The sequence below is a fragment of the Melopsittacus undulatus genome, chromosome 2 (assembly GCF_012275295.1).
Source record: "Melopsittacus undulatus isolate bMelUnd1 chromosome 2, bMelUnd1.mat.Z, whole genome shotgun sequence".
In the NCBI taxonomy this organism is placed as follows: Eukaryota; Metazoa; Chordata; class Aves; order Psittaciformes; family Psittaculidae; genus Melopsittacus; species Melopsittacus undulatus.
This window is the reverse complement of record NC_047528.1, coordinates 62,723,451-62,735,975: the sequence shown is the minus strand read 5'-3', so window position 1 is coordinate 62,735,975 and position 12,525 is coordinate 62,723,451. Positions and strand designations below refer to the sequence as shown.

General features: G+C 38.2%; 1 protein-coding gene across 1 annotated transcript in view; it reads right to left on the bottom strand.

The window, feature by feature from the left end:
- Positions 1-1,185: 1,185 nt before the first annotated feature.
- TGFBRAP1 (transforming growth factor beta receptor associated protein 1) overlaps positions 1,186-12,525 on the bottom strand; it is a 37,991-nt gene continuing 26,651 nt past the window's right edge. The window contains exons 9-13 of the mRNA XM_005151361.3: positions 12,166-12,312; positions 10,446-10,605; positions 8,414-8,847; positions 7,227-7,268; positions 1,186-2,753 (exon numbers count right to left, since the gene is read on the bottom strand). Of these exons, the coding sequence (XP_005151418.2) occupies positions 2,640-2,753; positions 7,227-7,268; positions 8,414-8,847; positions 10,446-10,605; positions 12,166-12,312 (897 nt within the window). The 3' untranslated portion in view covers positions 1,186-2,639. The remainder of the gene's footprint in view (positions 2,754-7,226; positions 7,269-8,413; positions 8,848-10,445; positions 10,606-12,165; positions 12,313-12,525) is intronic.

The window sequence follows — 12,525 nt, the reverse complement described above, 5'->3', positions numbered from 1 at the left end:
GGCTTGGACATCAGAAATGAGGAATGGCCCAGCTCTCCACACAGTTGCCAAACATCTACTGTGCTCTGGTTTGGGGTATTGGAGATGAGGAAGAATGAAAATGAAGATATCTCCCAAATATTATTCCTGCAAAATTAGCTCAGCAAGTAAGCACTGTCAGTCCTCAACTGCTTGCAAACCTTTAAAGCACTCTTCCAGCCCAAGTCCTCAGCGTTTTCCATTTTAAAATTGTTCTAGCCCCTTATTTCCTGAAGCCCAATTTTTGCATTCAGAACCCTCTTGATGCTTTTCAGAGTATTTGCTTTGAAAAAGGCCTTGGCAGATCTTTTTGGCTGCCTTTGAATTCTGTCATGGCATTACTTCAATCAAGAAAATCTTTCCACTGAGAGGAAGGTTATCAGCACAAGTGATTATATGTACAAAACACTACACACACTTGTGACTTGGTATCAGGCAGATGGGAAAACCCAAAGCATAGGGTATGGAGGTATCACTCATGAATAGCAGCTTAATAAGAGACTTCTTTCTTCCTCTCGGATTGAGATTTCTTTAGTCTGTAGTTTTTAGTTTTGACCATCACGTTTCTGTGCCCCTTCAGTATTACAGAATGAACAACTGCTGACAGAAACACTCCTGGCATGCTGACTGGAGTATCTAGGGTGGATGTACTGAGAAGCTGCTACTCAGAACAAGAGCTTTGAGGAAGGTTCTGAAGGAGGAACACTAAACCTGCTTGACAAATCAGTGTGTCACAACAGGCCATAGGGACCCTTTGAAGTAAGACATGACAAGTTAAAACCTAAAGATGAATGAAATGAGCACAGAAATGAAAACCTTCTTTCTGCTTTGCAAATATAAATCCCCAGTGCATAATGTTATTTAAAAAAGCAGATTCAAATCCATCCTGTGCTCCTCCCTCCCCGTCTCCAACTGCTTGTGGTTCAAGTAGAAAAATTCATACTTCTGTCAAACTCTGGCAGCTTTCTGTTATGAGTCTGCAGAGTAACCTTGTATATTACAGGGACTAAAGGGCCTGAATCATCTTTGCATGCAGTGTGAGACTTCCAGACAGATATAAAGAACTTGCATTTATTTTAATACAATTACCAAGTCAGAGAAGCACCAAACAGACACTCTTGAAGCTGTCATCAGTAGGTTGTTACTTTACAGAAATTCCCTGTTTATTCAGTCCTTCTGTTACAGCTGAGAAAAAAACATGAACAATTTTTCCAAGACAGATGCACCTTTTTTGCCCAGTCTTGTAGATGCTTAAGCAGTACATTCCTGTGGCAAAGAGATGACCTGAAGACATTCCCAATCTGATTTCAAGCTTGTCAGCACTGTCCAAAACAAGACAACTAGCCTGACACAGGCTGACCCTGCTTCAAGGTGGGCTTGGACAATGCTGTCTCTGGAGAACCCAGCCAGCCTAAGTTCTTCTAAAGAAGGATTTTAACACACATTGGGATGGTCATGTCCTACTCAATGCAAGTACCACACTGACAAAGGCAGTATCTTCAGAGGGTTATTGGCAATTACAGGCAATGGTAATGTTCATGACAGCTATTGGATTTTTAGGCACTATTAGTATCAGCCTTGTTACCTACTGAAAACCAACTGTGCTCAGCTATTGGCTTTCTGTTGGCAACCCTGGCCTCTTTGACCCTGTGCTGTCCTGCAGCTACGGCTGCTGTAATGAAATGGACCTTCAGGGCTCATTCCTGCCAAAACTCAGCTATGTCTTATTGATTATTTGTCTTGGAAGGAGCTGCCATCTGAATGATTAGCATGGACCATTTTCTAACCACTGTTTAGAGGCAAAACTAACTGAAATCCCACAGTGCCAAAGCCACAACTGTTGCTTTTTTTTCCTTCCTTCTCAATACTTTGTGCTGCCTTTCCTCCACCGACTTCATGGATGGTTGGAGAAATGCAAACCAGGGCTCTCCAAGGCTTCATGTCCTGCTGGCTGAGCTAAGGAAGTAATGCTTGTTGCAGTAACACTTTTCATTCTTCTTAGCATCATGCTGCACTCCAAGCTTTGCTTTGTAGGAGTGTCCTGAGCACCCCCCAAATGTGCCCACAGCCTTTTCTTCAGCCAAAGAAACAAACTTGACCTGGTAGGGCTGTAGAAACCTTGCCAAGTGAACATAGACCTGAACTTCAAACAAGAGCTCTTCACTATAGCTCCTACTCTGTCAGATTTTTATCCTGCCAGCTCCCCAGGTATGCAGCGCACAACCTGCCGTTGGTATCCAGGAGATGACCACAGCATTGATAACACTTATGATCCTTTTACTTTTCTCAAGTACCAGCCCATGCTCCCAGGTCAACACCAGCCCTGTTTCGCAGTCTTCCCCTCAAAGTGTCTGAGTACTTCTGTTCGCATTGCTCCAGGATGTCCACGCACACATCCCCAATTAGACCTCTCATGTAACTGTCTGCTTTAATCAGAGATGATTGCTTCAGCTGTAACAGAGGCAGAGCAAGACCTTTCAAATCTGTAACAGCCATTGTAAATCTGTAAAACCCCAGATTCGATCAGGAAGAGGTAAAACAAAGTAAGACTTCTTCCCTAAAGTAAAATTCCTTAGCTCTTTAAGCACACCTGTGTATCTGCATTAACATCCTGCACTTGCTTAATTCAGCCTTTCCATCTGACCACCTCTGTCAGTTACCCAAAGGAATCCTCTAATTACCACTGAAGAATCTTTCTCCTTCACTTGGCCATGCACATCCCAGGGTTTATACATCTAGGAATGAATGACAGAAACATAATTAAAAGATTTTTTTATTAAAAATCAACATATTTATACATTTGTACATTCCACATACTGCTGCATATGTTCACCAACATAACCATCAAGTCAGAAAGCATTAACAGTAAAAATTTCCATCTGAACAAATTTACTGCAGGGGAACTTCAGTTTTGTAATCAATCAGACATTACAGAATGTCATTAACTTCTTTTCCCTTTAAAAGTAGCAGCATATTTAATTATCAGTGTTCACAAGGCATAAGCCCAAAGTGTTTTACAGCAAGAGAAAAATTAATTAGTAAATACAGGCAAGAGGAGACGAGCTCACAATGGAAATGTGTTCACTGCTGCCTATTATAAACAGCAGGATGTTAATAAAACACTCAGAGCTGAATAGAGACTGCAGCAAATAGGGAAGAACAATAGAATAAAAGGTTACTTCTTGATACAATAGTATAAAGTTTTTTTTTAATATCATTCAGGGTAAGAGTCCTGCAAAGCACAGGCAACATTATAAAGATTCAGCAGTCGGGATAATGCCTGTGTGTTTAAACACATAATGAAGGTCTGGAAGAACATATGTATACTCCATCCTTACCACCACCTTTGCACAGTTGACATTGGTAGGGTTTCATATAGTTGATGTAATAAAGCGACATTTTACTGAAAACAGATGTACTCAGGAGTTCACCCAGAAGATTTAAACCCATGTCACTTAAGTGTGACATTTATTAGGTAACAAAGGTTGGGAAGTTTTTGGAAACTGGAAGCAGGGGGAATCAAGAGAGAGGCTCTCATTGTAACCCAGACTCCAGTGCAGACCTGAGCCACCACAGTAAGGGCTGCCTGAAGAAGTCAGTTCAGAGGCTGCTGTGATGCTCTCTGTGTAACAAAACCCAATTGCTTATTTTCTCCACACTTTGAGTGTTCTGGGCAATTTTTTCTAATTAGTAATTTTCTTTTTTTTGACTTAGAGTGGTAAAACTGCAAACGATGACATATACACAGCACAGGTAATCTTTATGTAAGGAAACATGGAGATACGAAAAGGATTTAACAAGTGCTTTTTGTATGTAGCAGCAACTGTAACAGAGAATGCTAAAAAAGTCAGAGCTGCAGTATTTCTGTAATTAGAGGTTACATGTTAAGCAAACATTCCTTAATACCTGCGAAAGCATCTGTGTGAGACTAATCTCATTTATCATGTCCTGAATCACAGACACTATCACATTAAAACAAAAAAAATCTGCACTGCTGTTTTGTTTTTCACACTTTTGAAGTTGGAGGAACCTCTTCTGGGGAGAAAAAAAAAATAAATGTGAGAGATGAATGACAAACACAAATAATTTAGCAAGAGCTAAATTAAGAAGAAAGTCTGTCAGAATCTCCTCTCTCTAAAGGCAGGTTCAAGACACCACATTTCTTAAATGGAGAGAAAAAGACTGCATCACGTTGGAACTCCCAGAACCCATTTCATTTCCAAACTAGAAGGATGATGAAAGAAAGATTCCTCTTTCCTGACTCTCCTCCTCTATGCATACAGTCAGCAATTAATAACTGGATTACCACTCACTCCTTCCTTGCTGCTGCAGCCATACAAAGAACTTACCACAGTAGCAATGCTGTCCCAGGACTTCAGGTACATACAATGAGAAAGAACAAACTGATAGTGCCTAAACGAAAGGAGGAATGAACGCAGGAAATTTGAAAGGAGGAATGCCTAAGGAAATTTGAATGCAGACCTTCCATAAATTTCCTGGTGATAAAGTGCAGCATACCATGTGCCACTCTGATGAAGGCTGATATCTCTTCTGGTTGAGTATCATCCCAATTGCTTAAGTGCTATATGCACACTTGGAAGAGCATCTTCCATCTGCCACCATCCTGCTGAGCTCTTTGCTCTACCTCAGGCTCACATGTGGGTTTTATCTTTTTGTTAACATAGGACTTCCATATTAATTCATCCAAATGAGTTCTAGTATGAAATGTAAACAAGAAATGTGTAACAATGCATGCATCAAATGTCAATGTTTTTCCAGTCCACATTTTTGGTGGGTTAAAAGAATTAAATCCTCCAACTTTGATATTTATCACCCTTTTGGTCATCTATGATTGCAAGTATGCTGCCTTGCATTACTGTGATTTCTGTATGTTTTGTATGTACAATTATTGTTACTGCAGGATTTTAGCCAAAGTACAAATCTGAAAAGTGCTGAATATTAATAAAGAACTGTCTAACCTTTTACAGACATACTTTTTCATGCAACAACAATTACAATGTTATGATGTGGCCTGGAATGGTATGATCTCTATTCCATTGCAATACTAGTTGACAAGACTAAGTTCATCACTACCTAGTGGCTAGAATTAGTCTTAATCATGAAGGGTGGTCTTTGGCTTAGTACCTCCTCATTAGACAGGAGAAGAGCAGACGAAGGATGCATGCAGCAAAAGAAAGCATTTCTACTGTATGCTATTGCACACAAAAGGCTTATCATATCTTTGTAAAATCACCTCCTTTCTATCAGGATTTTGAGGACTGGGGACTACAGATTTTTCTGTCATCATTGCCCACTGTATACACGATGTTTGAAAACCATGAATACAAGATACAGAAGAATTTGCTCATACCAGTGCCACAGGAGAATTTGTCTTTTTGAAGGCGCATTTCACTAAACATTTCTTACATGTCTTAGTAGAAAGCACTAATATTCCTTACTTGGATCTTATGTAATTTTTTAAAACCCAACACAACAACTACAGTTTTCTGATTTCAAACTCAGTAAAGAGAACAATCCAAAGATCTTCTCCTTCAATAGAGAAGTGGATAGTTTTTTTTCCCCCTGGATGTAGTCTGGTTACCTCTTCCTGGAGGCAGCACTATGCTTACAAAGCTGCTTCATAAGCCAACCTTTCTGTAACAGGAGACCTCTTCCAAAACTGCATCTAAAAGACGCCTCATTTTGCTGAAAGTCTCCATACTGATTTGGAAAGCTGAAAAGAGGAAGCAACTGTACTAAGTCAACTGCATGCTAGTCAGTAAGCTTGGTATTTGTTAGAGCTTTGCAGGATTAAAATAAATGCTTTGACTTTGAAATACTTTAAAGTCACAATTTTTTAACCTCTCTTGTGGGAAGCTGCTTCTTTTAAACTGATTGCTTTAAAATGGTTGAATAGCAATGTCAATGCTTAACAGGGAAGTTAAAGTGGTTCTGTTGTTATTTGAAAAACTTCTGTTTACAGGATGTTTTGCAGAATATAACAAATCCAGTACCTCTGTAATACACCTTTGTAGATTTCTTCCCAATTATACTTTCTTTCCCTGATTCTGATTCCAAAGTCATCCACAAGTTACAAAAACCTGTTCTTATGGAGTTCCCATCTGCCTAAGTTATGTTATAGCAAACATTTAGCACATAACCTGTACACTTATCTATCAGGCACATCTTTAGCCTCAAAAGAAACTCTAGAATGATATAAGATCAATTTATTCAACTGTATGTACAGTATATTTGCATATTAATAAATAAATCAATATTAAAGTTAAGGTCTCTTCCCCCATATAAAAGTGACTACAATCTGACCAGATAATCTGACCTCTTTTTATCTTCCAAGCACAGCTGTGTGATTGAGGCTATTAGTTTCCACTTAGGTTTTTTTTTTTTTACAGTAACTGTAGGAGTAGAAACCTAATGGACCAGTGCTTACATTTAAATCCTATATAGCAGAAGAGAGAGGGGAAGTACTGAAAAGTGCATCAAAACCCAAAGATTTGTAGAGCAAAAATCAAGTTCATAATGTGATCCCGGGGAAGAGAATCCAGCCCAAAAGAGGACATGCTGCAGCAAATGGTATAAACCAATGCACATTTTTGTCTTGATAGTAAGCTGCATGATGCCAGTCTTGTCACATAATGTTCCAAGAGTCCCAACTCCAACAGATGCCATCTCCACCTCTACAAATTTACCAACACCACGTTCAGTGCAAAGTGACATTTCTTAAAATAACTGTTTGCCTTGTCTCCGTAACATTCACCCTTACTGTGAAGAGAAGGCTCATTTTCTTTAACTGTTTATTACTATATACAGAAGAGCCTATATATGCACTTCTCCATTTCTGGTAGTGAATTTTCTTCTATCTACATTCATTAGAAATTAAAAAGATAAGTGGTGATATTTCATATTTACTGGAAGTTTTCCCATTAACCCAAAGACTCTGTGTTCATCTTGATTTATACTTAAAGTAGCTGCACTTTGTTCTTTTTTCCAACCCATTTTCAATGGGGTGTAAGTCCTGGGAACCACTGGGACCAGAACATATTTCAAGTCTGATTGCTGGAGCTGGGAGAGTGATGAGTTACATTTGAATTCAGATGTCTGTTTGCAGCACAGTGTGTGTGCACCATACCCCCATTAGGGTATCTTACAAAGGCAGGCTCACAGAAGGTATTTTGGCACACCTGACAGACCTTTTTGTCCGAAAGAAGAATTGGAGTTCCTCTTTGTTTAACCTAAAAAGAGGGAAAAAAACATCCAAACATGAGTCTAACAGGAAAGGAAGGGAAATTATAAAGGTATGTAATTTCATCTGTATCAAATGGTCAAACACGGTCAACGATAAAGCTAGTAGGAAAAGACAGCTCAAACTATTTAACCTGAATTCAGTTTCCACATTCATATTAATTCATTTTCATGCTTCCTCTTATGTACTGATTTTTTTAATTTTTCCCTTATTTTTCTTCTTTGTTTAATAAAGCACTCTCACATTTAATGCAACTGCAAACCTGAGGTAGCTTCCTAAACAAGGTCACAGAACAGCTCCACACAAACTCAGCACTGATGCACTTTTATTCCAGACAGATTCTGCTGGATATATCATTGTTAAAACTAAACAGATTTAAGAATTTGCTGGGAGCTTTAAACAACACAGTTCTAGCTAGGAATAGAAGAAAGTTTCCTAAGTGAATTCATCACTAACAAAAGCTACCAACAAGTAGCTGAGTAAACGTTGTTCTAAGTTCTTACAAGTCCCAATCCTAGCAAAAAAATATTAACTCATGTTTGTTAAAGTTTCTGCAAGAACTTTGTTAATCTATAAATCCCAGATTCACTTTCATTTAGCCCAAAATTTCACCACAGCTCTTCCTATTTCAAGGCCCCACCTTCCATTTTGTTTTACAGAGAAAGCATAAAATTAAATCTGAATGTAGTAGTCATGGTAAAAAAAGCTAATAAATGCAGTAAGTATATTTGCCAAGGACATGAAGACAGCTTTGACCTAATTCACAGAATCACAGAATCAACTAGGTTGGAAAAGACCTTTAAGATCAAGTCCAACCATTACCCCAGGACTGCCAAGTCCACCACTAAACCATGTCACTGAGGACCTCATCTTCATGTTTTCTGAACGCTCACAGGGATGGCGATTTCATCATTTCCCTAGATAGCCTGTTCCAGCGCCTGATAACCACCTCGATGAAGAAGTTTTTCCTAATATCCAATCTGAACGTCTCCTGGTGCAGCTTGAGACCATTACCTCTTGTACTGCCACTTGTTACTTGGGAGGAGAGACCAACCACCACCTCAAATTCTTCAAACTTCTTTTCTCATTATCACATATCAAAAGACTTAACTATAAAGCTTCTAAGCAACCTACCTTCTCGTATTTGTAGATTAAGTTTTCAGCTTGTGCTAATCCAAGCGCAGCCTGAGTCATTCTTCTTGTATGAATGCTTTGCCTCACTGCTCCAGCCAGGAATGGGGAGAGGAGCTGCACTGACCAGCTGTCAGGCACCACCTGCAAAACTAGACTCGCATCAAATTCAGCAGCGTGGTTATTCAAGAGGTCCACAGCAGCCATGACTAGTGCACAATCTGAAGTGCTTGGATTTAGATACACTGACAACAACATATGGAAAAGCCTCCGTCTGTACTGCATGTCTCTGTTCTCAGAGTTCCATATACAGTATTCTTCAGCAGCATGATAGTCCTTTAACTCATGGACAAGGATATGCAAAGCCTTCTCGTGTTCTTCTAGTTTTCCATATAAAATTGCACTTTCCATATGAAGGTCTGTGCCCTGGATTTTGTCTGTTAAATGAGAAACAAGGCAATATTTACTCAGTGAAGTAGACAACTACTCCCTCTCACAGTCAATGCAAACAAGCCCACAGACAAAACTCCTATTTTTGCAGGGGTGCTGGCAGCTATAAAGAGAATAGATTTTTATAAGCACAAGAATGCCTAGATGTATGGAAACATCCCACACAAAAGAGCAGCACAAAAATATGGGAAAAAGAGATTAGTAACAGCTGTAAAATCAGTGCAACTCATACCTTTTAAATTCTACCATGTCAGTCTTGCACATTTTTGCACACACTGCTACCATATATGATAACCTAAGATGAAGCCCCAAACTTTTTAACCTCTGCTTTGCACATTATAGAAAATAACAAAGTAGTCTGAAGTCCACAGAAGACAAAGGTCAAATAGTACCTTGCTTTAAGAAAAGCACACAACAAACCCTTAATCCAGTCTGACAGTTCAAAGGTGAAGTGTCAGCAACAGGCAGGCGGAATGGCAAGTTCACCTGGCATTTCAAGATAAATTAGAAAATCCTCTACTTACAGTAAAGGTGATAAAGATTTGGCATAGGCCTCTATAAAAAGTATGGAAATAAAATGTTTTTCTCCCCAAAATGTTTTGGTTATCAAGAAGGAACAAAGTAGTGTGCACTGACCTCACCTTCGTGTAAGATAAGAATTGTCATGTAAGAAATCCTGTGTTTTGAAGTACATGGATTTCAAGAGTATAATCCATGTTGTAACTACTGCCCCTAAAAATGTGGTTAAAAATTAAAAGATGAAAAAGAGCATGATTTTCAATGATGCTGTTATACTGGCACATTATCTGTCACAACGTTTTGCTGACTGGAAAGGCAGAGTGACATTAAACATTGGTAAATTATTTCATTTGTTACTCAGCTATTTCTACATCCACTGGATTTTTCCATGAAATTTTGGAGAAACATTTCAGAACTTTCACTACAATAACAAGTCATCTCTCTTTCATCTGCTGGTGTAGTGGATAAAACCTTAAAAATTAGGCATTATAAGCACTGGCCAAGGAAAAAAAAATGCTCAATTGTTTCTGGCCTTATACCAACAGTAAAGCATATGTTGCATTTTTGACTCAAGAAGATGCTCATGTTTTTGTTTGGCATGAACTCCACCTTCTGGGGTGAGAGTGGGTTATGGACAACAAACAAATTCCTGGTAATCAGATTCATCAAAGCTGTGTTTCAGTTCACTGAGACAGGCCATTTGACTAAATCTGTAAGTCCTCCATTTGCAAAAGACTGTCACAAGTTACATACTCATCATGGAAAAGAAACTGTCTATAAATTAAGAAAATTGTATGAAGATACTTTTTCTAGCTAGTTATGGTATTCTGTCTTTGGTACAGTGACAAACATACCATTATACCTCATGAACTGCAGGAGACCAAAGAACACTAACAGATACACTTTCTGAATTAGCTTGTGTCTGTTAGAAATAGAGCTGGTAAGCCTGTAAACCTAGTACACCTAGATACCCCAGATCTTTTACTTTTCTACCCTTAGGAGGACTTAATTTTGTTTCCTGCTAGAACTGACACAGAGTGTTTACAGTGGACAACATGCCTCTTACCCAAAATGAAGTGAATTCTATAAAGATCAGATTTCTGAAGAAGACTGCGTAGTTTAAGCAGCAGTTCAGTTGCCTCTGTACAATTATCTGTGGTCACAGATTTTAGCTGAAGTATTGCCTCCAAGTACAAGACAGCTAGATGAGTATGGTACTTTTCCTTCTGCAGATGAAAAGAACTGTTAGCTTAGTTTAAAAAAGACAATCCCTTCTCTCCACCAGTAACAGCAATGAATATTTACATAATTACATAGAAAAAATATTTAAAATTATTTAGAGTTACTCAAAGTCTTTTGTTCATGCAGACAGACAACTTACTCAGCCCAGCTTCACTAGATACACTATACCTATAGTATGGGATTCTCTATTTCACTAATACAGCTATTTTCAAAATGTAGGTATAAAATATCTTACTCCTAACTCCCTCTTCACCTTCAAGAAACAAGCTCTAAAAGTAGCTTTTCTTGTCCCCAAATTATTTCCTTTCAAAAGTTCACCTAATGAAAGTAAATACAGTAAAGCAGATCTCTCTCCTCTGAATACAAGTATGACCTCGACTGTCTTGTCCTTTTGTTTCCCTTGTGAAATGAGTAACTTTGATCTAATTAATTCTTCCTCATATTCAGATATGCTCTTTGCCCTTTTCAATTTCTGTCACAATAACTGAGAAAGCCAGCAGAGGCAGACAAGCACTCTGAAGGTACAGTGCCTTTTGTGTTATTCACTTCCCAATATTCATCAAAAGTTATGATTTGACTGTCCAAAACATTCTCACTAAAGCGCTCATAATAAAACTAGGACTTTCTAAAGACCAAATCAATTTATAACCCAGCCTTTACTAGCAGGCAAATTTAATTATAAATTATTTTTATAACAAATATTCTAAAAGAAACTGCATATGCTTGACTCAAAAAGTTTGATTAAACATATTCATGACATGGGAAACTAGTATGTTCATCCACCATGTCACAAACCTTGATGTATTTGCAATAGCAACAGGAGGGAACCATTGAGCTAACATGTGTATTTAAAAAATGTAGATTAGTGAACTGGTCATCAGTTCTGCTGAGTTCTTTTAATGTTAATTTCCTTGTTTTATTTGCAATAACTTCCCCAGTATTTAAAATGTCCCATGGGCAAGCACCAAAATGCTTGGCTGCTTCTGTATGGTATGTATGGTCACTTAGGGCTTGTTAACACATCTTTTGACATTCAAAATCTAGAGTGGTTTGGAATTCTACAATGAGAGGTGTATGGTTTAATTCTATCACTAATTGCTCAAACTTCTCCAGAAGGACAACATAAAACATACGTAGCAGTAAATGACTGAATTAGCAAGTTTAGTGTATTGCTGCCATAGTGCAATAGGATTAGCAGTTGCTCAACCAGCTTTCCATGGTCTTACCAGATCGAGGTTTGAGCCTCATTGGTGAAACAGAAAAGTATGCAATAATCAGATATTAAAAAATAAAACCCAAATCCAAACCTCTGAGGAGAAGTAAACAACTGTATTGCCATCATGAGAGATGAAAAATGAAAAATAATGCAGATATCTGCTTCACCTCTGCTTCTAACTTAAACCCAATCCTACCCTACTCTGAGTACATCCCAAACCCTTCAAATTATGCCTATTGCTTCTAGACTATGTCTTTTTTTCAGAATTGCTCATCACAGCCTGCATTCAAAACTTTATGCCTACTTTAAGTATTCTTGTAGGACTCACCTCTATTTTCCTTTCCACTACCAGATATTCTAGATATTTAACACGTGCTTTAGGGTATTTGTTAAGGCAACTGATGATATCATCTGGATTAATGTTGTTCTTCTCCTGTTCTTCCAAAGGCCTTTTAGTGAAAATCTGCACACCAACCTAGAAAAAATTGCATTTAGTAGCAACCATTTTGTTACTTTTTTTTTAAAAATACTAATTTAATTGCACTAACAGATCAGTTAGCACATTATTCAGGAAGATAAACACCACAAACCCCTGCCCAACACAATACCACCAAGATTACAATAGGAGCTTATCATGATCTTACTCACTCCTATCTCTACCACCTCAATTCATAGTCTACACATTATC